This window comes from Plecotus auritus (genome assembly GCF_963455305.1).
Source record: "Plecotus auritus genome assembly, chromosome: 9".
Lineage (NCBI taxonomy): Eukaryota > Metazoa > Chordata > Mammalia > Chiroptera > Vespertilionidae > Plecotus > Plecotus auritus.
The window spans coordinates 134689067-134716864 of NC_137783.1; the positions used below are offsets into that span (position 1 = coordinate 134689067).

Below are 27798 nucleotides of genomic sequence, written 5' to 3' on the forward strand. Positions count from 1 at the left end.
AAGAAGCAGGCGGACACGCCCCCCGGATTGGCTGCCCCGGCCTGCCCCTCTTATAATACTTTTCTTCCATTGGCCAGCAGGTGAGTGACATTTGTAACAACCAATAAGAAATGAAAGTAAGGATGTGACAATGAAACACCTCCCTTTTTCCTCAACTGGTGCAGTCAATGGTAGAAGAGGTTGAGCAGCTGATAACAACCACCAATCCATAAGGGCGGAAGAGGGACGCTAGGAAGAATGATGGGAGGGGGTGACGTGGCAGTGACGGGAACATAAAATGAAATGAGTGGCGGAAACACTAGCCAATCCACGATCAAATTGGCCGGGCACTCTGAATTCTCGAGTCCTCCATAAATGCTGGAGACTTCAGGAAAGCACCAATGAGCTTTACATAAGTCTGATTGGCCTTCATAGGAACCAATCAATGACATGGCTGGCGGACAGTCCCATCCGGGACTCTCAGTGGGTTGTATGGAATGACAGGCCCCAGAAAAATGCCAATGTCCTAGGGATCTTCCGCAAGTGACACTAAGCAGCACCAATTGACTTCCTCCTTCCCGGCAGCCGGTCCCTCCTCCCCCGGCCGGCCTGGCGGGGCGGTGACGCTACGCGGCGGCGGCTGATGCGCGGCGCTCCAGCGGCGACGGCGGCTCTCGTAGGCGGTTCCGGTTCTGTGTCTCGGGGCGGTGGCAGCTCATGGCGGCGACGGAGCTGAGAGGAGTGGTGGGCCCGGGCCCGGCAGCCATTGCAGCTCCGGGCGGCGGCGGCACCGGTCCCCCGGTGGTGGGAAGCGGAGGCGGCCGCGGAGACTCGGCGCCAGGCTCTGGGGCCGCGCCGGGCACTGTCGCCACGGCGTCTGCGAGCGGCCCGGGCCCCGGGGCCGGGGCAGTGGCGACGGCGGGCCCAGCCCCAGTACCTCCGGCCGGGGGCTCGGGGGGCTCGGGCGGCTCGGGCGCTGGGGGTTCGGGCTCGGCTCGAGAAGGCTGGCTCTTCAAATGGACCAATTATATCAAAGGCTACCAGCGGCGTTGGTTCGTGCTGAGCAACGGGCTACTAAGCTACTACAGGTAACTGCTTCCGGGGCGCTATCCCCCTGCTGCAGCCCACCTTCCCTCGCCGTCGCCCTCTCCAGCTGGCCCCGCAGCCAAGGTCGCCCCAGGCCCCTTTTCGTCACCTGCGCGCATTGACAGCCCGCGACCTGAGCCCACCATCACGGAGAGTGCATGCCCCACAACTTACCCCTCTACCTGGGTTGCCCAGCCTCGGTGCCATACCTTCCCCTCGGCCCCTGGCCTTTCCATTATGTTTCCACCAGCACGTGGGTGCAATGATTAATTCTGCACGAAGACGCTGTTGTAGGTGCCAAGGAACTTAGCGTAAAAGTCCCAAGGTTTAGCTTTAGCTGTCTATGCCCATTCTCCAAATTTCAAGGTTATTAGCAGCCCTTGATGTACCTGTCGTTGCTCACTCCACATTCAGGCACAAGGACAGGGTGGCCTCCATCTATCCCCTGTCCTCCTTATCTCTCAAGACTTGGGTATGTTTTCTCCTAGACAGACAGCTCAGAATGAAGATGTGCACTCCAATACTCCTTTTATTTTTGCTTGCCCCACCTCCTCCCGTGAGAATGATTAAGTTTTCCATCCAGTAATATTTCTGGGGTCTCTGGCTAGTTTGGTTTCAGTTTATTAAAAAAAGAATGTCTTTGGTATGGTTACTTCTATTCAACAATGTATGTTTTATATATTTATGGTCACAGTCTTGCCATAACCTAACATGTTTTTGGCTACTCATGTTATATAGATAGAGGGGTTAAGATACCGGATTTGGGGACAGGGCATAAACATTTTCTGAGGGCTAGACAGTTTGGATAGGTGTTTTATGTACAGTATTTCGTTGGCTCCCAACAACCTGGGAATTAGGAGATATTCCCATATTCCTGATGAGGAAACTGAGACTTACGTAGCTTGAGCAACCTTCCCAAAGTCTTGAGGAGTCGGGATTTGAAACTAGTTCTGTTCACACCAACATAACCTAAAACCCAGGTTAGTATTACATGAATCAGATACAGAGATAATTAAGTATCAATAGCAACTAAGTTTATAGCTCATGGTTACTATGTTTACTTTATCCAAAATGTATAAAAGTCTTTAAGGGAGACTTAGCTTAGTGTAATGGCATTTCTAATTGAAATATTTTTATGAATACCATCTTATTTGGGACACAGAACACTGCTGTTAAGAGCAGCTCACTCTATTTCTTTTCCTCCGCCAGTAGTCACTCTGCCACCAGGAGAGTTAGGGTGAAAGAATCTCTTCCATTAACTCTATTGTATTGGCCCTTAGAGAATTTTTAGGGGAAATCGAATGTGGGAGTTGGAGGTTTAGTTGGAGTTAGGAACAGTGGAAAATGCCTTAGTGCCTCCTCACTGCTTAAGCTACATTAATTGTAACCAGTTGTGTATATTATTTGCATTATTATATTCAGAATTAATTTTAATTTTAACCTCTTCTAATTACTTATCTAGGACTTTAAGGTTAGGTAAAAAATAAAAAATTTGGTTTGCTCCAAAGCTTTTCCCCTACTCAAGTTCATGTTTATCTATTAAGCTGATTATTAGCCCTGGCCAGTGTGGCTCAGTTGGTTGAATGTCGTCCCATGCACCAAGGGGTCACTGGTTGGATTTCCCGTCAGGGCACATACCCGGGTTGTGGGTTCCATTCCTGTTCACCGAGGGGTCACTGGTTGGATTTCCCATCAGGGCACATACCCGGGTTGTGGGTTTCATCCCTGTTTGGGGTGCGACTGTTCAGGAGGCAACCAATCAATCTCTCTCTCTCTCTCCCTTCCTTTCTTGTAAGTCACTGTTAACACTGATTCCCCATTTTCAAAAGTTGTGTACCAGCCGAGGGTCTTAGTGTATGATCATTTTTCCTCATCCAAGTTCTTACCAAATCCACTTTCCCAGCCAGTTGATTCTTTGATCAGAACCAGTCTTAATCAATATTGATCTTGATTGGACATTAATAACTTAATGTGTTCTCTTCAATTACTTGTAAACACTTTTGACTTCTCTCTTACAAGTTCTAGTGGTACCTGTCTGACCACAGATAAAACTCCTACCAAAACATACCAAACCACATGTTGGGAACTATGCCATGGGCCTGTCCTTGCCAGCTAAGATAGTCCCACCCACAAATCAACCAAGCAACAGGATCCAGAGTTATCAAGTCTATGCATTACCCTCAAAATCACATTGAAATACATCCGGCCAACTATTCAGGGGTCCTCAAACTGCGGCCCTCGGGCCACATGCGGCCCGCTGAGGACATTTATCTGGCCCTCCGGGTGCTGCTGCCTGTCCTGCTTAGCAGCCGACTCGTCCCGGGCCCGCAGTGCGCATAGGAATTTGTTCATAGTTTTTTTTTTAAACTATAGTCTGGCCCTCCAACAGTCTGAGGGACAGTGAACTGGCCCCCTGTTTAAAAAGTTTGAGGACCCCTGATTGGTAGTCTATTCTACCTAATAGAGTTCTTCCAGTCATCCCATCTTCCTAAAGTTGTTTGGCTAAGTTGTCATCCCTCTTGCTTTTCATGCCTCCAAAACCTGTCATTTCCCATACAAGCCTTTTAAAAAAGACTGTTTTCCTTTTAACTGAGATCCTGTTCTTCCTAGACCTGTCCTCTGATGAACTGTCCTAAGAGGCTTTGGCAACACCACTTGCCTCTTTTTATGTATCCTGTTCTTCCTTACATACTTAGTTACACAGATGGCCAGTTATTTAAAACCAAATGTAGAGTCCCAGCTCTCTCAAACACATCATGACAGACCCATGGTATTAGTTTTCCTGGCTAGCTTCTAGAGATGGAGTTACTGTTTCAACTGGCCTTTTCAGGGAAGAACTTTCTAGCTAGAAAATACCACCTAATATTGTAGTACCTGAAGAACTTACCTTGTACTCTGCAAGTAAATTTTTTTTTCAGCTTCGATAATCATGTATAACCATTGGTGTATTTGCCCAAACCCAAGAGCCCTGAAGTCAAGGCTACCTTACTCCCAGGATTTCTTTGTATTTTTGAAACTGCTACAGACTTTATATAATTTGAGAAACTTTTTTTATACATATATTTTTTTTATTGATTTCAGAGAGGAAGGAGAAGGAGAGAGAAATGGAAGCATCAATGATGAGAGAGAATCATTGATTGGCTGCTTCCTTTTCGCCCCCCCCACTGGGGATCGAGTCTGCAACCTGGGCATGTGCCCTTGACCAGAATCGAACCCGGGACCTTTCAGTCCGCAGGCCAATGCTCTATCTATCCACTGAGCCAAACCTGCTAGGGCGAGAAACTTCTTTAGTTCAGGAAGATGAACAGATATTCTAGGAAGTGATTTGTAAAAAGTACCAACACATTGTGAGGAATGAGGTAGAAGGTCCAAGTAGCACCTTAAGAGTAGAGAGCAAGGGTGAGTGGACTGTTAGCTGTGGGTCTGTTTGGCCTGCATTATTCATAATGTAACCGAAGCTTGGGGTAGGGGGAGGGGAGGGAAGAATAGAAAAAACAGGGATTCATATTACAGTGTGGCAGGTGCAGAGGATGGAAAGTGGCCCAGTCTGTTGAGACCCCCTGGCCATCCCATACAGCATTTGTGCATTTGAGGATGAAAAACCAGTTTCATGTGACAAACTGAACAATAGGGAACCTCTATTCCTAAGGACAGGAAGCCATCTTTCTCAAACACACCTAGTCACTTTCTGGGGACCGGTGTGTGTCATTTTTGGCTTGCAAGAGATTCTGGATGTGCCAGGTGTGTTTGGCCGCTTGGCTCCAGTGAAAGGGAAATGGCTCTGCTTTGCACTGTGGCAGTTGGCAAAGGACTTTGACCTCTTTATGCTCCAAGTTGGTCAGGGAAAAGCGCGGTCTCAACAGGCAGGTCCCTGGGCATAGCCAGCAGGTGATGGGGAAATTAGCACAGTTCACGCTGTACATCCAGTTGTGCTAGCAGCTTGATAGCTCATGTGAAGTCTCTTGTAGCTTGTTGTCACCAAGCGGTGCTGTAAAGTTCAAAAGTTAGTCTATGAATAGAACTGTCAGTAGAGATGGGGAAAAATTTTACACCCAGCTCTCTTTGAGAGCAGATTTGCTGAATCTTTCCTAGCTATTAATAGGATGGCTTAGGAGTTTCCACCAGTAGAGGTCAGTGGGCCTTAGGAAAGAACTTAGCAGAGAAAGATTAGACCACCTGGTGATTCTTTTGTGATTATTTTGTCTTTTCTCCCACAGAAAACTTTTTATTCCTATTTCATATCATTTGGGCTATAGTCAATATTTAATACTCTAATCATGTAAGTGTGCCTTACACTTCTGCAGTACAATTCTAAGCAGTGTGACAGGTCTCATTGAGGCTGAGCTACAGTTTGGGGGGAGGGGGGATTGTTCAGTACATGTAAAATGCATGAGTTTATAAAGCACTATTTTATAATTACAACTTTCTAAATAAAAAGTAATTTTATCCTTTCGCTACTTGCAAAAGGGCATGAGGGACTCCTTGGGGAGATGGAAATATTCTACATTTTGATTGTGGAGGTGCTTACACAGTTATGTACATTGTCAAAATTCACTGAATCATACAGTTAAAATTGCTGAATTTATAGTTTGTCCTTGTACTACAGTGAAGCCTCTTTTTAAACAGCTAAGGGTGAGAGGATCTGCAGAGCAATACAATCTCACTCAGAAACAATACTTGGGCTCTGAAAGGAAATCCCTACTGACTGTTTCTTGAATTTCAGGGATCCATTTGAGGGAAATATTAGAATTTGCTCCTTTTTGGGACTACTGTATTTTCAAAAGTTATGAGAAGAAATAGAATTGATCAAGGATAAACCACCCACAGCTTTCTACTTAGCATGTCTTCGCCTCGTTATTTCAGGTCAAAGGCAGAAATGAGACATACCTGCCGTGGTACCATCAACCTGGCCACAGCCAACATCACTGTGGAAGACTCCTGCAACTTCATCATCTCCAATGGAGGTGCTCAGACCTACCATCTGAAGGCCAGCTCGGAAGTGGAGCGGCAGCGCTGGGTGACAGCCCTGGAACTGGCCAAGGCCAAAGCTGTGAAGATGCTGGCAGAATCAGGTAGGGAGCAAAGAACACTGTGTCAGGGAAACTTTTCATTTGCCTGTCTTACGCACAAATCTTATTTTATCCCTCATTGTCATTTAATTATCAACTATCACCTAGATGTCTCGGGTACATGATGCAGTGTTTCTCCTGGAGAGATGGTTTTCAAATGAGGGGTTCTGCCTTACAGGGGAAACCCAGCAATGTCTGGAGCCATTTTCTTGTCCCAGATGAGGGGTAATGTTGCTATTGGCCTGTAATGAGTAGAGGCCAGGGAGGCCGCTAAAGCCCTGCAATGCAGAGGATTGCCACCCACAACAAAGAGTTAGTTATCTGGCCCAAATATCAGTATTGCTGAGGTTGAGGTTTATGACCTACAGGCGTAAACAGTTATCCTTTCGCTTTTAATGCCAATTGACTACCTTACAATTATGAGAAATGATTATTTTATTGCTAGATCAGTCTTGGGATTATTACAACTCACAATTTGTATTTACCTTTTTAATTTTCTCCTGACATCTCCTTACTTAACTATTTGTTAGTGGAGTTGAAACAAGCTTCATAGACTGCCAAAAACATTTTATGTGATATTTTTTATGAAACATCTTCATTTTGCTACCTTAGTTTCACTGAAAAAGAGCAATCTGATTATGTTTGTATTTTTCTTCAAGGAAAATGGTAGGATTTCCCCCATAGACGTTGACAGTTTAAGCATACTGAGCTTGTTCACTTGGAGCTGACCAAGGTGGTCATCTGCTGACTTGTGTTCATCTGTTGTTTTTCTTATCCCCTATCATTTCCCATACCATATTTATTATCTACTAGGCAGTGAAAGGAAAGTTCACTGCTTTGTAAACATTCTGGCAACAGGCTATGTTTTCATTTTGGCCCTGCCTCTCTGCCTAGCAGTTGCATCAGGTCTTTCGTTACTTCTTTCATTTTGATTTTAGTGCTGATGTTTGGCCCCCTGCCCAAAAGAGGTGCCACTGCTGGAGAAACACTTTGCAGTTACAAAAGTGTTAAGTACAGAACTGGTAGCGAGAGGTACAACATAGCTATCTGCTTGACTTATTATTGGAGAGTCATCTAACAGAAGACCTTGCATTGATTTCAGTGCAATGTGGCTATAATGTCAGAAAAGATAATTTTTTAATCTTCTTCTCCTCTTCAGAAAAGACAAATAAATTAATGAATCTTTTGTTTATAAGGAGCTAGACTGTGATTCTCAACCCATGTCATACAGGGCCTACCGAACACCTAATAACTGATAGTGGATTTGCAGTAATAATCAGCTGGGGCTGGATTGGAACCCTCTTGCTAAATTATAAAGGCTCAGTAATTTATACCTAACCCCAGGAGCCAGTTAGCTTTTCCATCCTGATCTCTAGGTTTTGAAACTTCAGTGTGCATCAGAATTACCTGGGGGGCTTATTCGAAATGCAAGTTTCTGGACCTTACCTCACACTAGCCAAATCAAAGTCCCTGAGGGTGGAGCCAGTGAGTACACCTGTAAGAACTCCAGGTGTTTGTGATGCAGGTGGGCTGTGGAACACACGGTGGAGAAGTTGTCTGGTAATGGCAAGCTGCTGGGTGGTCAGAACACACAATGGAAGGAGTGTCAGTTTTGGTTGTGGGCAGAGTTGGCCGTGTTCAGGCTCTCACTCCTGGGCCTGGAATCATGTAAGTTACCCTTTGCTTCTGCAGATGAGTCAGGAGATGAAGAGTCTGTCTCACAAACTGACAAGACAGAGCTGCAGAATACCCTTCGGACATTGTCCAGCAAAGTTGAGGACCTGAGCACATGCAATGACCTGATAGCCAAGCACGGCACCGCACTGCAGCGCTCCCTCAGTGAGCTGGAGTCCCTGAGGCTGCCTGCTGAGAGCAACGAAAAGATCAAGCAGGTCAATGAACGGGCCACACTCTTCAGGATCACATCCAATGCCATGATCAACGTAAGTGCAGATGGTATCTGTGTAGCTTTTTTATTCTTTCCCTCTTTCAAAATGTAATTCTTCCAAAATGCCAGGAAATTGTAATTGATAAAGCACAGGACATTAGGTCCTGCTTTGCTGCTCAGGGATTTAAGTTACATTGTTTGTTGTATGAAATAGAACAGGGTGCACAGATGGAATGACTTTCCTGCTCTGCTCAAATGGTCAGGAGGTCGCTGCTCTAGCCTGGGTGTTAGTTAGGTCTCCATAGTTCCAGCCCTGTTTCTGGCACCAGCAGGACATCTGATGGCGATGTTAATTGCATCCTTTAATCTCTGGATTGCGGTTTTATTTATTTTGAGCTAGCTCTATCTGTTGGAATTAAAAGATCTCACGGGCCCTTCCACTGTCAAGTTCTTTGAGCTTTAAGTTGGAGTCTGATCCCTATGTTGCTAATGTATTCTGACCCACGGTGTGGTAAATGGGGGTTGGATCAAGTGAGAGCTTTATAATAGTCGTTATTCCATCTTTACTCCTTGATTTCAAGGGTAATTTTAGTTTGTTAAGGCAATAACACTCAGCTTTGGGCACTTTTGTTTAAAAAGAAGGGTCCACCTCTCTGCCTCCTCGTGACTTCTGTCTTGGTGGCTGTTGCTGGTGTGGGGTACTTCTGCTGCTTGACTGCAAGGCTCTAGATCAGCCTTGTGCAAACTACGGCCCGCGGGCCGGATCCGGCTGTTCTATCCGGTTCTCTTGCTCTCCCCTCCGCTCCTTTACTTTGAATTTATATTAGTTCACACAAACACTCCATCCATGCTTTTGTTCCGGCCCTCCGGTCCAGTTTAAGAACCCATTGTGGCCCTCGAGTCAAAAAGTTTGCCCACCCCTACTCTAGATAAAGCCAAAGCCCCATGGGAATTAGTGATATATTTCAGATCCTGGGGGATCGGTATGAAATGAATACTTGGTTTAAGCAGTGCTGTTTTTCCTCTACTGGTAACTGATTCTCACCTGGCAGGTTGTTTTAGCAGTTTCAACTTGAAAACAAACCCTAGAAGACATTTCATAATGTAAGTGAGAAGGGGACTCTGTGAGGAAAGGCTTATGCAGGGTTGTTGTTTTTCTTACCTTGTTAAATGGGATGAAATTACTTCACTGAGGCCAGATTTTCCCTTGTTGGGGGAGTGATAATAAGACTTATTAGAACTAGTGTGGCTCCTAAAGATCAAAGGTCTTCCCTGTGACCAAGGGGAAGTTTAATTTTTCTCATCTTCAGAGCTCTGACTCACAGAAAGTAGAAAGGACACTTGTTTTGTCCACTGCAGGAAGGTCAGCTGTCTCCAGGACTCTGCTCATCAGCACTGATGCTGTGTTTCTCATGTGTAGTCGTGTGCTCATTCTCCAGACTGTGGCATTTCTTAATGACTGCCTGCTCTTCTGTTCCTCATAAGTCATTCAGGCCAATTAATAGTGAATAAGTAATAGAACAACTCAGGACCCAAGTCTCCTGGTAGTGAATGTCACCTCTTATCCTTATCAGGTGAACACTCTACTCCATGATAATTTTTTTCTACTCTAGATGTGAAAATTTTGCTAAATAAAACACCTCTTGATTGAAAAATTTCTCATAAAACTGAAAGTTTAGTTTGGACATTACTCTTGAAACCATGCTCACCTTTTTCCTCGGGGCAGTTCTTGCCTAAGTTGTGATTGCTTGGGAGTCAGAGGGAAGTTGTGTCTTATTCTGTTCTCTCCTAGTGCACTGCCTGTACCCCTCTCATAGCTGGTTATTGCTTAAAATGTGTTTTTTAGCCGAAACCGGTTTGGCTCAGTGGATAGAGCGTCGGCCTGCGGACTGAAGGGTCCCGGGTTTGATTCCGGTCGGGGGCATGTACCTTGGTTGCGGGCACATCCCCAGTGGGAGGTGTGCAGGAGGCAGCTGATCGATGTTTCTCTCTCATCGATGTTTCTGGCTTTCTATCCCTCTCCTTTCCTCTCTGTAAAATATCAATAAAATATATTTTTAAAAAATGTGTTTTTTATTCCTGTCTTATTTCCTTTATACCTTTTAGGTGATGGTGGCAAGGCCTATAGTGTAATATGGATGTTGGAAATTACAGTCCTAGCACATTACATCCCTAAAGGGACTTTTGTCCCAAAGGAAGAATACATTTTACTTAATTTTGTAGGCTGTAGCTTTTTTTTTTTTTTTTTTTTTTACTACCAAAGTGAATTTAAGCAGGGGAGTAAGTTTGACACTATTAGTATATCCATTGGCTAATTCAGTGGACATCTATTTTGTACCGTCTGTCTTCTAGGCACTATGCTAAGGGATAAAACAGATGTGGGCATATGTAAAACTTTAGACAATAAAAAAATAAATTTAAAAAACAACACCACAGGTGAGGGTGTGGTCCCTGCCCTCAGGAACATTACTCTCTGATGAGGGGACAGAGAAGTTACCAGATCAGCAGGACTGTGCCAAGGCATGACAGAAGTGAGCACAGGCTGCTGATATAGCACATAGAATTGAAAATTCAGCTGAATTCTGGAAGACCAAAGAGTGCCTGCCTGTGAAAAATGGCAATTAGCCTGGCCAGCATGGCTCAATGGTTGAGCAATGACCTCTGAATCAGGAGGTCATGGTTTGATCCCTGGTTGGGGCACATGCCGGGGTTATGGGCTCTTTCTCCAGTAGGGGGCGTGCAGGAGGCATCCGATCAGTGATTCTCTCTCATCATTGAGGTTTCTCTCTCTCTCTCCCTCTTCCTCCCTCTCTAAAGTCAATAAAATATATTTTAAAAAAAAGAAAAAAGGCAATTAAATCCAGCTTTCTTGGTTAACTATATAGCCTGGGGCAACCTACTTCTTCTGTAACCTCAATTCCTTTTTGGTAAATGATGACTGTACTAGGAAGCTGCTCACAAGGTTGTTGAAAGGCTTTCATCAGATAACTAGGGGCCCAGTGCACAAATTAGTGCACCTTGAAAGGAACTGTGGGCTGTGAGGCTGCAGTGGGCACAGGCGGGTCTCAGCCCATCCTCTGTGCCCCCACCCGGTCCCTCCCGCCACGGCACAGGGCCATCTGCCGGCAGCAGGTGCAGGTGTTGGCAGCAGGTGCGAGCGCCCATTGGGACCGCGGCACGTGGGAGCAAAGAATTTTCAGTAACTACCAAAGGCTTACCCCAATGACAGCAACCGGTGCCCCGCTTGGTCTGGTGCCCCTGCTCACCTGCCTCACCATCCCACCACGACCGATGCCTGCCATGTTCTGTGCTCTGCTGCCTGCTGCTGACGCCCTCCATGTTCTGCATGCACCCCTGGTGGTCAGCGCACATCATAGCAACTGGTTGTTTGGTTGTTCTGTTCGGTCTATTTGCATATTAGGGTTTTATACATATAGATTGATATAAAGTGTTCAGCAAATGCCTGATATAATTGTGTCTCACTAAATTTTAGTTGTGATCAATATCATTAAAAGGAAGTCAAAGAGAACAGTTGATCCAGGTAGAGGTGTGGCATAAGCAGATCCCTCCTTCTCTCCCAAAGTCTGGGAACTGCTGGTAATTGACTGTTAGTGGAGCAAGTTGCAGCTAGTGATGAGGCTGGAAAGGAATTGAGTGTGAAGAAGGGATAGGGTGCAGATCATACTAAATGGTTTTGGTAGTAGTGCATTAAAAGAGGGTAAGATCAATTTTGGTGCAGGCTTAGTATAATAGCTTACACCTTATTGAATGCTTACTGTGAGCCATATGGTTCTAAATGCTTTGTATATAAAGCTACAACTCTTTAACCACTTAACTGCCATGATATTTTGAATTTAATTTAAAAAGTTCTGCTGCTTGCATCTATAGACGCTTAAGGCATACAAATAGCTAAGGTAGTTACTGTTGTTACTCTCTGTTTACAAATGAGGAAGATGAAGCACAGAGAGGTTAAATTACTTGCCCAGAGTTCCATAGCTAGATAGTGAAATGGAGCTGTGATTAGCGCCCAACCACCTTACTCCAGTGTATGTACTGCCTCTGAGTATGGAGGATGGAAAGAATTATGCAATTCCAGAAACATTAAAGAAGAATCGATAGGACTAGATAATTGGATATGGGAGGGACTAAAAACTCAGAATCAAGTATACGTCTTGGTTTTCTGGCTTGGGTACGTGGAAGGGCCCTGGAACTATTGTGCCATGGGGCACACCAAGGAGAAACCGAGTCAGAAAGGGAACATAGTGAGTTCACTTTGGGACCCACAGATTTTGAGATTACTTTGAGCCACTGAATAGGCAACTGGATATTCTGGTCTGAAAGCTCCATGAGCACAGAGCTGGAATTACTGATTTCACAGTCATTTAGCCTAGAGGCAATAATCGAAACCATGGGTGGAGAAATTTTATTTTCCTTATAGTTTCTCTAAAACAGGGCATTTAATTTTAAGAATACATTGCTTTATTTATTTATTAAGCAAACTTTATCAGGCTCCTACTATGTACAAAGCTACTAAGGAGCTGAAGATAAGTATATGACTTAACCATAAATTGTGTCTTCAAGTTGTGTATGATCCATCTGGAGACATTGCACATTAGTCATGCGGCTGCTGTGGCTGGTGAAGAACAGAGGTGTATGCCAAGTGCTGTGGAAATGTACAGAAGATACTGGCTGCTTAAGTGACTGGGGGGTGAGGAAGTGTCACAGAAGAAAAACATTTGCCATAGATCGAAACAATGAAGTGGTCTTGGCCAAGTAGAGAAAAGGGGTAGGAGAGGGCATTCTAAGCACAGCGAATAGCATATGCTATGATAGGTAGGCAGGCCTGAAAGAAATATGTTGCTCCAGGAAATAGTGATTCCACGGAGGATGCAGGAGTCTGGCGAAGAGGATATAAAAAGTAGGTGGTAGCCCTACTGTGAAGGGTCCTTTATATTCATAACCAGTAGTTTTGATTTGGTCCCAGTACCAGCAGGGAGCCAATGATCTGATCAGATTTGTGTTTTGTCTCTAGAGCCTTCTTTGATTCCTCGGGTAGCCTTCTAATTTTTATGGTCAGTTGTTTCTCTTAGTGACCAAAATAAAAACAAAGTCAGTTTCCCCATATTTGGTCAATTCAGTGCAGATTCTCTACTCTCAGTGTCTGAATTCTTCAGCTTTAGGTGACTTGGGTTTAGTGAAGAATTTATTAAAAACAGTCCTATGCTTTTAATTCTTTCTTTCAGTTGATAAATTTTTTTTGGTGTAGTTCACGTAGCTGCCCTCTGTGATGTTGCCACAAATACTTTGTCTAGGTTTACTGCTCCCTTGGCATTTGGTTGGTCCTCATGACCAGGAAAATATGAAAGAACCGTGACAACCATGCTCATTTTGTTTTCTGGAGTTGACCTTCATTGCCTCATGGAGCTGGCTGTCCCTGCTACTGGGGAATAACAGGGAAAGTCTTTCTTTGTAATCTGCCTGTAAAGTTCCCAGAATGGGTTCACAAGGCCTGAGGGGTATCTCTGACTAGTTGAGTGACACTTATTAACTCTTTTCCCTTACAGGCTTGCAGAGATTTTCTTATGTTAGCCCAGACCCATAGTAAGAAATGGCAGAAGTCACTGCAGTATGAGCGAGACCAGCGGATCCGGCTGGAGGAGACCTTGGAGCAGCTGGCAAAGCAGCATAACCACCTGGAGAGGGCTTTCCGAGGAGCCACGGTGCTGCCGGCACACCCTTCTGGCAGTGCGGGTCCAGGCAAAGGTAAGACGCTGGGCCTCTGGGTAGCTTGTTCTGAGCGGAGCCAGGGTGTTTTCTGCAGTTGGTAGAAGAACTCCAAATTCTCCGGAATCAGTGACTCATGTGAAATGCAATTGGTGCCACGGATTTCTTCTGTCTTTTCCACTGCTTTCTACCATTTGTTGCTTTGTTTGTGACTCGTATTTAAAATCCTGCTGAACCAAGTTTTGGCCAAAGTAATTAAACAAGGCTTTTCTCCTTACAGATCAGTGCTGTTCTGGCAAAGGAGACATGAGTGATGAGGATGATGAGAATGAATTTTTTGATGCTCCTGAGATCATCACCATGCCTGAAAATTTGGGCCACAAGTAAGTTATCTTTGGTCCTGATAAGAATGAACGTATCTGACCATCCACAGGTTAGAAATGCTTCAAGGGGAGTATCATACTGAGATCTAGGACCCTTTCCTTGAGTAAGTGGAAAACTGTTAGCTTTTTTACCTGACCAGGTTGTCCAGAGATGTTTAAATTCATACATATTTTATTCTACGTGTCATTCGATCACCCATTAATAAGTTTGTGCAGCATGCTTAGCATTCTGCTTTGTAAAGACATGGCGAGGACCAAACTCTAGTTCTGGTCTTTGTTCTAATTCTCATACATTTCCCATCCGTGTAGACGTACTGGCAGCAACATCAGTGGAGCCAGCAGTGACATCAGCCTTGATGAACAGGTAACTCTTATTTGGGAGTTATCTGAAGTGAGGGACTTGAGGTGTGATTCTCAAGGATTTGCTTGTAAAGCACCAAGAGAAACAGAAAAAGTACTGATTGTTGTTTTTTTTTAGAAATACTTTTTAGCATGGGGGAAGGGAAGGTTATATAATACTGGGTTTCTGTTCTTTGTGGGAGATTGAATGGCTTTGTTTTGTTCTTAGTACAAGCATCAGCTGGAAGAGACCAAGAAGGAAAAGAGAACTAAAATACCATACAAACCCAACTATAGCCTCAATCTGTGGAGCATCATGAAGAACTGCATTGGAAAAGAACTCTCTAAGATCCCCATGCCGGTGAGGTTCTCATACCAGGCTTCGGTGGAAGGGAGCTGCTGTGACGGCCCCTCCCATGGCTGTGGCAATCTGTGCATGGTCTTTGGTACCCTTTGTCCCTTATGGTGATCTGCTTCAGTGTGGGCTGTGGATCTGGTGTGTTCCAGATCACCTAGAATCAGATGCATTGAGTCAGTAGTTTCTTTAAGAGCTGATTCCTATGCTAGCCATGCAAAGATAATAGTCTCTATTTTCAAAAAGTATGTGGTTTAAAGGAGACAAACATGAAGATATTTTCTATGATAGTGTTGTTTCAAGTACTGTGCATACAAATGTTTGGGGAGCATAGAAACAAAAGCAATTCAACCAAGCAGGTGAGGACCATTGCCATGGTGTTGGGGCTGACCTCCCTGCCTCCAGTCACGCCCTCTTCCAGTCTGTCCACACTGTTGTCAACGTGATCTTTTTGTTGACTATGTGGTCATGTCACTCCTTAGCTGAAAATCCTTCACTAGATCTCTATGGCTTTGAGAGTAGACTAGATTCCTTGGTGGGCTTGCTACTTCCTCCCTGAGGACAGGCTGTGCCCACACATCAGGTATTCTGGTCATTGGGAATTCCCTTCAGGTACTCAGAGGCATCTTGTCTTTTCCCGCGGGGCATTTGCACACACTGCTCTTTCTGCTCGAAATTTCAGCAGCTTCCCACCCACCCTTGCCACTTTTTTTTTTTTCTTCTAAATACCCTTTTCTTGAGGATTCAGCACAGCTTCGTCTATGCATCTGGTCAGGGTGAGATGTTACCTCTCCTGTGCTTTAGGTTCCATCGTTTATGTCTGGGCAGTGGATATCACTTGCTTGTTTAAATTTATTAGAATGACATTGGTTAATAAGATTATATAAATTTCAGTTTTTATATTTTTAAATGATTGAAAGAATCAAAAGGAGGATAATTTTTCATAACGTGGTAATTATATGAAATTTAGATGTTAATGTTCATAAAGTTTTATAAGAACACAGAGACACTCATTCAATTGCTTCTTGTGGCTGCTTTTGTCCTACAAGAGCAGAGTTGAGTGATTGTGACAGAGATCATATGGCCCTCAAAGCCTAAATATTTATTATTTCACCTTTTACAGAAAGAGCCTGGCCAACCCCTGCCTTAAACAAATATTAGCTTAATTCATTGTCATGTGAAAGTCCAGAAGTAGGTGGCTCAGGGCTGGTACTGTGCTCTGCAGTGTCCAGACCAGGCTCTTTCTGTCCTCTTGCTCTGCCGCTTATGGCCTCCGTTTCTAGGTCCTAAGTGACTGCTCCAGTGTGGACCTTCAGGGTCTCATTCCAGCCAGCAGGAAGGAAAGAAAAGAAGGGCTTGCTCCTGGAAATTGCATAAACCCTTGCACTTCAATCTCTTTGGCTAGAACTTAGTTATGTGGCCACAGCTAGCTGGGGAAGAGGCTGGCAATGAAGACTATTTTTGGTGACATCACTTGTGGTGGAGAGTGACTGCAGGTTCTACCCATAGCCAGGCACATGGCATACAGAAATACAGAAAGCGTTCTCCTCCCCTCGTGGGGCTTATGGACCAGTGACCATGGACTGCGTTCCTCATGGGCAGAGACTGTGTCTTATTGTCTTTGTAACCTTGATGCTTCCCCAGTACCTAGCACATACACCGTTTAGCAAATGTTGAAGTGGTTAGTTAACTGGGTCTTGGAAAACAAATAAATTTATATGGAAGTGTGTAGGATTTCTGTTAGAAAAATGTTGACCTGCCCTAACTGGTTTGCCTCAGTGGATAGAGCGTCGGACTGTGGACTCAAGGGTCCCAGGTTCAATTCCGGTCAAGGGCATGTACCTTGGTTGTGGGCACATCCCTAGGAGGGGGTATGCAGGAGGCAGCTGATTGATGTTTCTCTCTCATTGATGTTTCTAACTCTCTCTCCCTCTCCCTTCCTCTCTGTAAAAAATCAATTAAAAAAAAATGTTGACTTCCAGAAAAGTCCTTGAGTAAGCACCCTGAAGAAACAAAATAACTGGTTCCGTGGGGGCCGGTACCTTGAAGGAAGCACCTTGGGAAGGTGCGCTGAAAAGGCAGGTCTCCACAGCCTTGGGAACGCAGACCCTGCTTAGAAACCACTTCCGAGTGCTGGTGACCTCCCGTCCTCCTTTACCATTAGTTCCTTGTTGACTTTGCCACTAGGAATGTGCAGTCCTGTACCTGTTTGCCTCCAGGTCTAGTCCTCGCCCTGCCCTGCCCTGCCCTGTGCTGTGTCACAGGAAAGCTGGTCCCTTTAGGATGTTGCTCAGGCTTCCGTGTCTGTTGGCACAGAAGCTCCACCAGTGCCAGGCACCAGGAGGAGTTTGGAGTAGGGAGGAAGGGAGAAACTCCAAGGTACTTACAGGGGTCTTAGCGTCTGCCCGATGCCTTGGGCTCTGGGCCATAGTAACACCACTGCTTCTCTCTGTCCCTGCTGTTACTCAGCTCCAGATTGTCTTTTTGGGATGCCCAACTCTCCATCAGCTATATAACCAATTCTCTGCTACCAATTCTCTGCTTCCTTCCACTTAAAATTCACAGATTCGCTTGTTTTTCTATTAGGCCTCCAAGGGATAAAATGACCGATATAAAAAGCTTGGCACTTTTAGAGAAACTATGGTTCTAGGAATAGTTGGGGGCCAGGGTTGTGTATGTGTGAAAAGCAGTGATAGCTTAAGGATGCAATGGTTCTAGTCCCAGGCAGTGCTCCGATGTCTTTTAGCCACTTGGAGAGGACACCACCCACCCCCAGTTCTGAATGTCCGGAAATATTACTTAGTGTCACCTGAAATTCTGCCAATGAGAAATTTCATTGGCATAGTTAACCAGCACCCTCTGTAAAAAAAAAAAAAAAAAAAAAAAAAAGACCTTTGAAGATGCAGGTTCTGTCAGTATGTCGCCTCTCTTGGTGTGCATGTTTCTTGTCACCGCGCTCTTCTGTCAGGGCCAAGAGAGTGATTTTGGAGAGTGGTGCTGTTTTGTTGAGAGAGGGTAGATTCTACTTCCTGTAAGAGCAGTGTTCTAATGTTGGTCCCAGGGCTCTGTCTTCATTGGGAAATTTTCACAGAGAAATGCTTGGTATATTCCTTAGAGAAAAAGCAGGCTCTAGTATACTACCTAGACATGTACAAATACATAGAAACAACATAAAACTACTAATGGTTATCAAATAATGGTTATCATTGGCTGATGGCATTTCAGGTAAATTTTTTCCTTCATATGTAATTTTTAAAAAATATATTTTTATTGATTTCAGAGAGGAAGGGAGCGGGAGAGAGAAAAATATCAGTGATGAGAGAGAATCATTGATGGGCTGCCTCCTACATGCCCCCTACTGGGGATTGAGCCCACAACCTGGGTATGTGCCCTTGACCGGAATCGAACCCAGGACCTTTCAGTCCATAGGCCGACGCTCTATCCACTGAGCCAAACCAGCTAGGGCTTCATATGTAATTTTTAAATTACAAGATGTTTTATAATCGGGCCGACAGTAAATATGAGAGGAGTCTGGCTCAGGGATTGGCAGGTTTGAGGCTGGACAAAGATGAAAAAGAGATGGACTGTCGGAAAAAAAGAGTGCTTTGGTTTGGTTTAACAGAAATGTTGCTGTAGGCCAGCTCCATTCACTAGAAAGAAATTTTTATTCCTTCCTCTGTTCTCTGGACTCAGAACACCAGCTAGTGATATCCAGGCCTATTCAGCTGTATTGCAGATTAAGTAAACTTTATGGGCTAGCCTAGAAGCTGAAACTGTTTTGTGTGTGTGTGTGTGTGTGTGTGTGTGTGTGTGTGTAGCATTTTAAAAAATAACTAATGTAATCTTAAATCCCAGTCAATTTAGACAGTAATGCTATTTTTAAGTGGGAGACTGGGGAGACAGTGTCTCTTTTGTTCCCTTCTCTACACCCAGTGAGTAGCATAGGGTCTGACACACATGAGGGCTCCATAAATACTTGTGGAATGAGTAAGTGAATGCTTAGGTGAATGAACATCTGTCTTCTCCCCAACAGAAATACACAGATACTCAGTGGTTGAGTGCCCTAAGTTGGCTCTAAGACTGGAAAGGTAGAGACATGGCCCACTCTTAGCCTCATTAAGAGCACTCCAGGTCCAAAAAAACAACTGTCCAGCCTCAGGGCTGAGAAGTCAGAATCCTAGCCTGATGAAGAACTGAACCAATACTTAGCGATCATCTGGTCCAGGAGTAAAAGCTGACTTTTGTAATGTTTTCGTTTCACTAGCCAAGACATGCCTGTACTTGAAAATTACTACCCTTTCTTTCCTCTCTTAACAATGTTAAATACCCAATTTCCTCTCTGGGTATACTTGTGCTAAAATACATTTTCTCTTTTATTCATTCATTACCTATTTGATGATAGTCTTCTGTGTGAGGCACTGGTAACTGCTTATGCAATGATGAACAGAGGAGGCATGGTTCCCATCTTCAAAGAGTTTATAGGAAATTAAAAGGTGGTGTATACCACTCACTGACATGAACAGTTGACTAGGGAGAATGGATTGCTTTCAGGTTAGATCCTAGAGTTGCTCTACCGAGCAAAGGCCTCTTCTCTTCCTAGTGATTTGCTTTATCACCATGACAACTCAGTATGTTTCTCCACCTGCAGAAAAATTTATCTGTCTTCGATAGATGTGTGGGCAAAGTTTTTATATCTGTTCTCTCCTGACAGGTAAACTTTAATGAGCCCTTATCCATGCTTCAGCGCCTTACTGAAGATCTGGAATACCATGAGCTGTTAGATCGAGCTGCAAAATGTGAGAACTCTCTAGAACAGCTCTGTTATGTTGCAGCTTTCACCGTGTCTTCCTACTCCACTACTGTCTTCCGTACCAGCAAGCCATTCAACCCACTCCTTGGGGAGACTTTTGAACTAGACCGATTAGAAGAGAACGGGTACCGATCCCTCTGTGAGCAGGTAAAGGTGCTTCGGGGCGGTGACACGTTTTCTTTTTTTAAGAAAGGCATGATTTGTTGGTTGTCCCTCCCCACCCCCCTACTCCCCTGGTGTTGTGTTTGCAGAAATTCCAGTCCCTGTCATCCCACACTGCCTTCTTTTCCTCAGGCTTCTACGCTGGTATGGGTGTAAAAATGGCAAGTATGAATTTCAGGTGTTTACCACCGTTACTAGGCAATACCTTCTCCTTCTCCTTTCTTCTTTAATTTGAATCACTGATTTCTTCAAGGTGAGTCATCATCCCCCGGCTGCTGCACATCATGCTGAGTCCAAAAATGGCTGGACATTGCGTCAGGAAATCAAAATCACCAGCAAGTTTCGAGGCAAATATCTCTCCATTATGCCCCTTGGTAAGGCTACCATCTTTGTAAGAACTAGTGCTCCTGGAATGAGGAACCTCTGGCATGGTAGAGTCAGGAGACGGAAAGGCTGATTTGGGCCCTGAACCTTACTGCTAGCTCTACGCAAGTCATTTAACTTCTCAGCTACTGATTGAGTGAGGAGGCATGAGGCTTTAAGGACCTAACCAATTATACATTTTTTGTCGTCTTAGCTGTATTTAATGCAGCTTTAAGTATTATTTTAAAATATAAATTCTAAACATACAAAAAAATTCTATCTCTTAACTGGTGTTTTCTCTTATTACCCTAGCAATTGAGTTCTCTCTATAAATAAAAAATATTGTGACTACATGGTTAGGTTTCTCATCTATCCCTCCCCCTTCTTCTCTTCTCTTCTCCTTTCTACCCTCTCTTCCTCTATCGGATGGGTTAGATATCATTTATGTAAAGGCTGACTTCCAGGTAAGAGGAAACTTTCTTTTTTTTGTTAATTTTCATCCAAGGATATTTTTCCATTGATTTTCAGAGAGAGTGGAAAGGAGGGGGAAAGAGAGAAACATCGATGTGAGAGAGACACATCAATTGGTTGCCTCTCTGCATGCAACCCTACCAGGGCCGGGGATTAAGCCTGCAACCACGGTACATGCCCTTAATGGTATCGAACCTGGGACACTGCAGTCCTTGGGGCTTTACTATTCACTGAGCCAAATCGACTAAGGCAGGAAATTTTATTTTATTTATTTTTTATTTTTTTTAATATATTTTATTAATTTTTTACAGAGAGGAGAGGGATAGAGAGCTAGAAACATCGATGAGAGAGAAACATCGATCAGCTGCCTCCTGCACACCCCCTACTGGGGATGTGCCCGCAACCAAGGTACGTGCCCTTGACCAGAATCGAACCTGGGACCTTTCAGTCTGCAGGCCGACGCTCTATCCACTGAGCCAAACCAGTTTTGGCAGGAAATTTTATTTTAAAAGATCCATACCCTAGCCAGTTTGGCTCAGTGGATAGAGTGCCGGCCTGCGGACTGAAGGGTCCTGATTCCCGTCAAGGGCACATACCTCCATTGCAGGCTCCTCCTTGGCCTGGGCCCTGATCGGGGTTCATACAGGAGGCAACCAATCGATGTGTTTCTCTCACATCCATATTTCTTTCTGTCTCTTCCTCTCCCTTCCACTCTCTAAAAATCAATGGAAAAATATCCTTGGGGGAAGATTTAAAAAAAAACCCACACAAAACATGAAAGATCCTATTGGATTAGAAGTTAATTTTGCACCAAGATCAAGAAGATCAGGCCTGGGAATAGGAATCCTAATATACAGTGTTAGGATTTTTAGGGGAAATGTAGCAGAGATTCTCGATACTCTGTTGAACTAGAGCAGCCCATGTTTGGCCATGGATGTACTGAAGAACAAATGCCAATCTGCATAAAAAGAAGCACAAAGCAGGCGGAGAGAAACCAAGTAGCTCTCTAGAGTCAGCTGACAGTACCTGCCTGAGCGCCTACGGCTTTCTGTGTCCTGGTTTTGTATTCCAGGAAGCCTGGCTGCAGTGTTTGATTAGTGCACCGCAATAATCTTTTTAAAAAAAACACATATATATATATTTGATTTCAGAGAGGAAGGGAGAGGGAGAGAGAGAAAGAAACAATCAATGATAAGAGAGAATCATTGATTGGCTGCCTCCTGCACACCCCCTACTGGGTATTGAGCCCACAACCCAAGCACATGCCTTTGACTGGAATTGAACCTAAGACCCTTAGTCCACAGGCGGAGGCTCTATCCATTGAGCAAAACCAGCTAGGGCAGCAGTCGTCTTTTTTAATGAGTTCCCTTTCTCTCAGAAACAGAAAAATATGGCAGATATAGTGAAAACTAGAAATTAGCCAGGAAAAAAAACCAGGAATTTTTATAATTACAAAAGGAGAAAAGAAACTGGAGTGTTAATTCTGTTACTTCATGATTAATATGCAAAAGGCTCGTAGATGAGAAGGAGACCAAGCACTTTTGGTCTTGATCTTTACTGAGGACTTTTAAAAAGGTTCCAATTGCTTAATTATCTTTGAAGCTAATAATTTCAGAAGTATTAAGTTAAGAGTAGTAAATACCTGTGATATTCACACCTAATTTTCAGAACTAGGGTCATATTGTAATAGGACTTTTCACCTGCGAGGCCACTTGAGGATCTCCAAAGAAATGGATTATATTTAATTCTAAGGAGGGTCATGTGTACATTTAAAAAATAGGAATAGCCCGGCCGGCATGGCTGAGTGATTGAGCATCGACCCATGAACCAGAGTGTCACTATTTAATTCCTGGTCAGGGCACATGCCTGGATTGGGGGCTTGATCCCCAATGGGGGTATGTAGGAAGCAGCCTATCAATGATTCTTTCTCATCAATGATGTTTCTCTCTCTCGCCCTCTCCCTTCCTCTCTGAAATCAATAAAAATATCTTTTTAAAAATCCCCTTCTTTCTCCTTTTATCCATTCTCCCAATTTCTAAGTGTTGTTTTTTTTTATTAGAGGTTTAATCAATTTACATTTATTATAAGTACTGATCAGGTATGGCTTACATCCACTATTTGGTATGTTTTTTGTACATCCTGTGTCTTTTTTGTTCCTCTATTCCTCCATTAGTACCTTTTTTTGTATTAAGTAGATATTTTTAAAATTTACCATTTTAGTTCCCTTGTTATTTCTTTTACTGTATTTTATTTATTTATTTATTTATTTATTTTTGTATAGTAAAGGTGGAATTTATTAAAGAACAAGTACAGACTCCCATGTGGGGAGGGGGAAAGAGTCCCCTTTTACTGTATTTTTAAAGGTATTTTCATAGTGGGTATCCTGCATATTACAATTAACTTCTAATAATCTAGTGCAGGTTAATACCAATTTAATTTCAGTACTGTACAAAAACTTTGCCACCTATATGGATCCATTACCTTTCCCCTGCTTTGTGCTTTTATTTCCATACAAACTATATTTTTTTTACATTATAATTCCATTAACATAGGTTTATAACTGTTGCTTTATACAGTTGTCTTTTAACTCATATAGAAGAAAAAAAGAGTTGCAAGCAAAAAATACATTTGTACTGTCTTTTATATAGTTTAATTGTAGTTTTCTTTACTGATCTCTTTATTTCTCAATGTAGATTTAAGTTACTGTCTAGTGTCCTTTCATTTCAGCCTGAAGGACTAGTATTTCTTGAAGGGCAGACCTGCTAGCTAGGCATTCTTTCAGGTTTTGTTTAGCTGGGAATGTCTTATGTTCTCCTTTGTTTAATAAGAATATGTTTGCTGGATATAGAATTTTTGGTTTGACAATTTTTTACCTTCAGCATTTTGAATTTGTCATAATGTGTCATCCTACTGCCTTCTGGCCACCATGGTTTCTGACAGTCTTATGGAGGAGCACTTCTATGTAGTATATCACTTCTTAGATTCAAGATTTGTCTTGTCCTTTTTTTTTTTTTAATATATTTTTATTGATTTCAGAGAGGAAGGGAGAGGGAGAGAGAGCTAGAAACATCAATGATGAGAGAGAATTGTTGATCGGCTGCCTCCTGCACGCTCCACACTGGGGATTGAGCCTGCAAACTGGGCATGTGCCCTTGACTGGAATTGAATCCGGGACCTTTCAGTACATAGGCTGATGCTCTGTCCACTGAGCCAAACCTACTAGAGCTTGTCCTTGTCTTTTAATAGTTTGATTATGATAGACTTCTGTGTGGTGCTCTTTGAGTTTATCCTACATGGAGTTCATTGAGCTTCTTGGCTATGTAAATTAAGGTGTTTGTCAATTTTTGGGAATTTCTGGCCTATATTTCTTCAACTACTCCAACTCTTATCACCATTTCAGGCAGCTCTTGTGTTAAAGCATCACTTGCCACTGATGGTTTTGATAATCACCCCAGGGAAAAGGCTGTTCAAGGTGACCAGGTGCTGAGTCAGGTCAAATAAAGATAAGCCCTGTGAGTGGGAGTTTACCAGGAACCACCACAATGGTCAGGTAATGACAGTGTTTTGAAGATGGTGCTTTTAGGGAGCTTCATACTTGTGAAGTTTGGGGCTCCCCAGAAATGTTTGCTAGGCTGAAATTAAGGCTACTGCCAAGCTGTTGAGAGGAGGGTGGGAAGAGAGCAAGTTAAAATGCCTGCCACATAGCTCATTTTTCTCACTGTGATTCAGCCATGTGTCTGGAATAAATGCTGCTTGAATTATTGTAAGCCTTTGTTTAATTTCCAGAGATCTAATATTTGATTCTGATAATTTTTGCTAGTATTCTTGTTGATTTTGTTGAGCAGATATATGGAAGTCCTTACTCCACCATTCTGAAAGTGGCTTCCCCTTCATACATTTGAAATGGCTCTGTGTTTGTTTATGTATTTTTTATTATTATATTTTTAAATTAAATCTTTGTTCTTAGAACTATTACATATGCCCCTGCTTTTCCCCTATTGATCCCTTCTAGCCCGCTCCCACCCTGTAAGAGCATAAATTGTGTTGTTTTAAGCCATTAAGTTGTGTCAATTGGTTGCAGCAGCCACATGAAATAAATATGGAGGATAATAGTGTTTATAGCTGAAGTATCAACAGTTACCTGAGTGTCACTATATGCCAAGAAATATTCTAGGTGCTGTGGGTGCAGTGGTGAACAAAAGCCATTTTGCTCTCATTTAGCTTGCATTCTTTTCTTAAGTAGACAAAAAAAGTAAATATATAAATAACTTTATATGTGGTAAATCTATGGAGAAAATAAAGTGGAGATAGGGATTAATGAGAAGTGTGTGTGTGTGTGTGTGTGTGTGTGTGTGTGTGTGTGTGTTTGTGTCTGTGTGTGGTTCCTTGGATAGGGTGGTCAAGGAAATCCTCCCTGAAAAGGTTACATCAACCAAAAGATGATTTGGGGGAGAGCATTCCAGGCAGAGTGAACCTGAAAGATAAAGGTCCTGAGTTGGGGGCAAGCATAGCCTGTTTGAAAAGCAACAGGGCCACAGTAGGTAGTTCAGAGTGAGCGAGGAGGAACATGATGGATGAGTTGAGAGGGTTTTGTTCTAATTATAGTGGGAAGTCATTGAGAGATTTTTCGCAGTGTTAAGTTGATATGCCATGTTTTAAACACATTATTTTGACTAGAGACTTTAAGGGAGCAAAAGTGGAAGCTGGGAGACCAAAAAGAAGTTGTTACTTGCCAGAAGAGGTTTTGGCAAGAGGTGATGGTGGTTTAGACTGCAGTGGTGGTGGGAGAGGTGTTGAGCAAGAGATTTGGATATATTTTTAAGATGGTTGTGAAGATGAAGTGAGATGAGATATGAGGAGAACCTAGCACAATGTCTGGTTCACAGTAGTGCTCTCAGAGTTGCTAGTATTATTGTCAGTGTCATTGTCATCATCATCATCTGCTGTAGCTACCAGGGATACTTTAATCTTTTGTGCAAGAAAGGTACACCTAAGCTACGTGTGTCCTTTTCACTAGTGGTTACAGGGGGAATTGACTGTTATTTTACATATATATATATATATATATATATATATATATATATATAAAAATAATAAAAAAATATATATCTTTAAATTTTTTTATTATTTTGAATCTTCAGTCACCTCTGTTCAAACAACTAACTGATTTTGATTTGGTATTCATTGGAGATTAACTCATAGGAACAGGAGGAGACTATATCCACTGAGTGCTTATTATGTGTCAAGCATGTTACTGAGTAAATAAACATTTACTGCACAAGATATGATTACCCCAAATTTACAGATGGATGAAACTGAGGCCTAAGAAAGTTAAAAACATTCCCAGGGTGTAGTACGTAATGCAGTTCTGACCTGGGTATTAACCACCCAGGTTAATACCAACTACATAAGCTAAGGGTACAGTCTTCAATAAGTCAGCCTTCACTTTATTTTTTTAAAAATATTTTAAAAAAATATTTTATTGATTTTAGAGAGGGAGAGAGAGATAGAAACATCAATGATGAGAGAGAATCATTGATTGGCTGCCTCCTGCATGCCCCCTCCTGGGGATTGAGCCCGCAACCCAGTCATGTGCCCTTGGCCGGAATCGAACCTGGGACCCTTCAGTCCGCAGGCCAGTGCTCTATCCATTGAGCCAAACCAGCTAGGGCCAGCCTTCACTTTAGATGTCAGCCAGAACTTTGGAGATCCCTAGGCCACCTGCACATCTGACTAACTGACTATAAATTTAGGGGTTCCCACGACTCCTTCAGGTTCAATAATTTGCTAGAATGACTTACAGGACTCAGGAAAATGTTATACTCATTATGACAGTTTTATTACAAAGGGTACAAATCAGGACCAGCCAAATGAAGACACACATAGGATAAGGTCTGGGAGGGTCCTGAACATAGAGCTTCCATGCCCTCTCCCCATGGAATCAGGGAGCATGACCCTTTTGGCACGTTGATGTGTTTACCCACCAGGAAGTGCCTCCAAGTTTCACTGTCCAGAGGTTTCATTTATGTAGGTGTGGTTGACTGAATCATGGGCCTGGTGATTGAACTCAATGTCCAGGCCTCCTTCCCTCCTGGAGGGAAGGGAATATCATTTCCAAGAGGTCAGGAGATCCAGCCTTTATCAGGTAACTCTCTGAGTCATGGTTAATCTTTCTGGCCTGCCCTCATCCTGAACCATCTTGTTAGCATAAGCTATCTAGGGCTCTACTGCGATGACTCTTTGACATAAAATTCAGGATCCCCATGAATAACGAAACATTACTATCACTTGGGAAATTCCAAGGATGTAGAGGTTTCTTCCCAGGAACCATGGACAAAAAGCAGACAAATTCTTTATTACACAACACAGGGTCACAAATCTAATGAGTAGTGGAGCCAGGATTAATCCAGTTCTATCTGATTTCAAAGCCACAGCTCTATCCACTACTCCTTTTTTATTGTTAAGGCCCTTAGATAAGTGATTTGCTGAAAGTCACACAGCTAGTTACCAAAAATTAGGACCTGGCCCCAGTACTAACTACCAATATATGCTACTTTCCACAATGCAGTTTTGTTTTTTCATGTTAGTTCAGATTTGACCTGTTCCTAGAAATTTTGTATCTAGTATGGCGGTCACAGGTGGAGAAAAGATTGGGGGTTTTGCTTTCATTTTTATTTCTACGCTTGTGCATTCTTGCTTCTTAGCTAAGCTGTATCAGTTGTCAGTGTTTGTCATTATTTAGTTATATTTTATTCACAAATTTTAAAATCAAGTGAAAAAATTAAGTCAGTGCTTCCATCATTTAAGAAGATTATTAATTCTGCCCTAGCCTGTTTGTTTCAGTGGTTAGAGCGTCGGCCTGCAGACTGAAGAGTTGCAGGTTTGATTCTGGTCAAGGGCCCATATCTCTGTTGCAGATTCAATCCCTGGCCCTCGGATGGGGCAAGTTCAGGAGGCAACCAATTGTTATGTCTCTCTCACATCAATGTTTCTCTCTCTCTCTCTCATCCTCCCTTCTACTCTCTAAAAATCAATGGAAAAAATAGATGAGGACAAAAAAAAATTATAAATTACTTTTTAAAAAAATATACTTTATTGATTTCTTATAGAGAGGAAGGGAGAGAGATAGAGAGTTAGAAACATCTATGAGAGAGAAACATCGATCAGCT

The 27798-nt window shown here is 43.1% G+C and overlaps 1 protein-coding gene across 1 annotated transcript in view; it reads left to right on the forward strand.

The window, feature by feature from the left end:
• The first annotated feature begins 593 nt into the window (after nt 1-593).
• The window catches only part of OSBP (oxysterol binding protein), a 35854-nt gene continuing 8649 nt past the window's right edge, over nt 594-27798 (forward strand). Inside the window, exons 1-9 of the mRNA XM_080641503.1 lie at nt 594-1067; nt 5929-6137; nt 7827-8077; nt 13587-13785; nt 14027-14129; nt 14439-14493; nt 14698-14829; nt 19535-19780; nt 20049-20169. Of these exons, the coding sequence (XP_080497629.1) occupies nt 697-1067; nt 5929-6137; nt 7827-8077; nt 13587-13785; nt 14027-14129; nt 14439-14493; nt 14698-14829; nt 19535-19780; nt 20049-20169 (1687 nt within the window). The 5' untranslated portion in view covers nt 594-696. The remainder of the gene's footprint in view (nt 1068-5928; nt 6138-7826; nt 8078-13586; nt 13786-14026; nt 14130-14438; nt 14494-14697; nt 14830-19534; nt 19781-20048; nt 20170-27798) is intronic.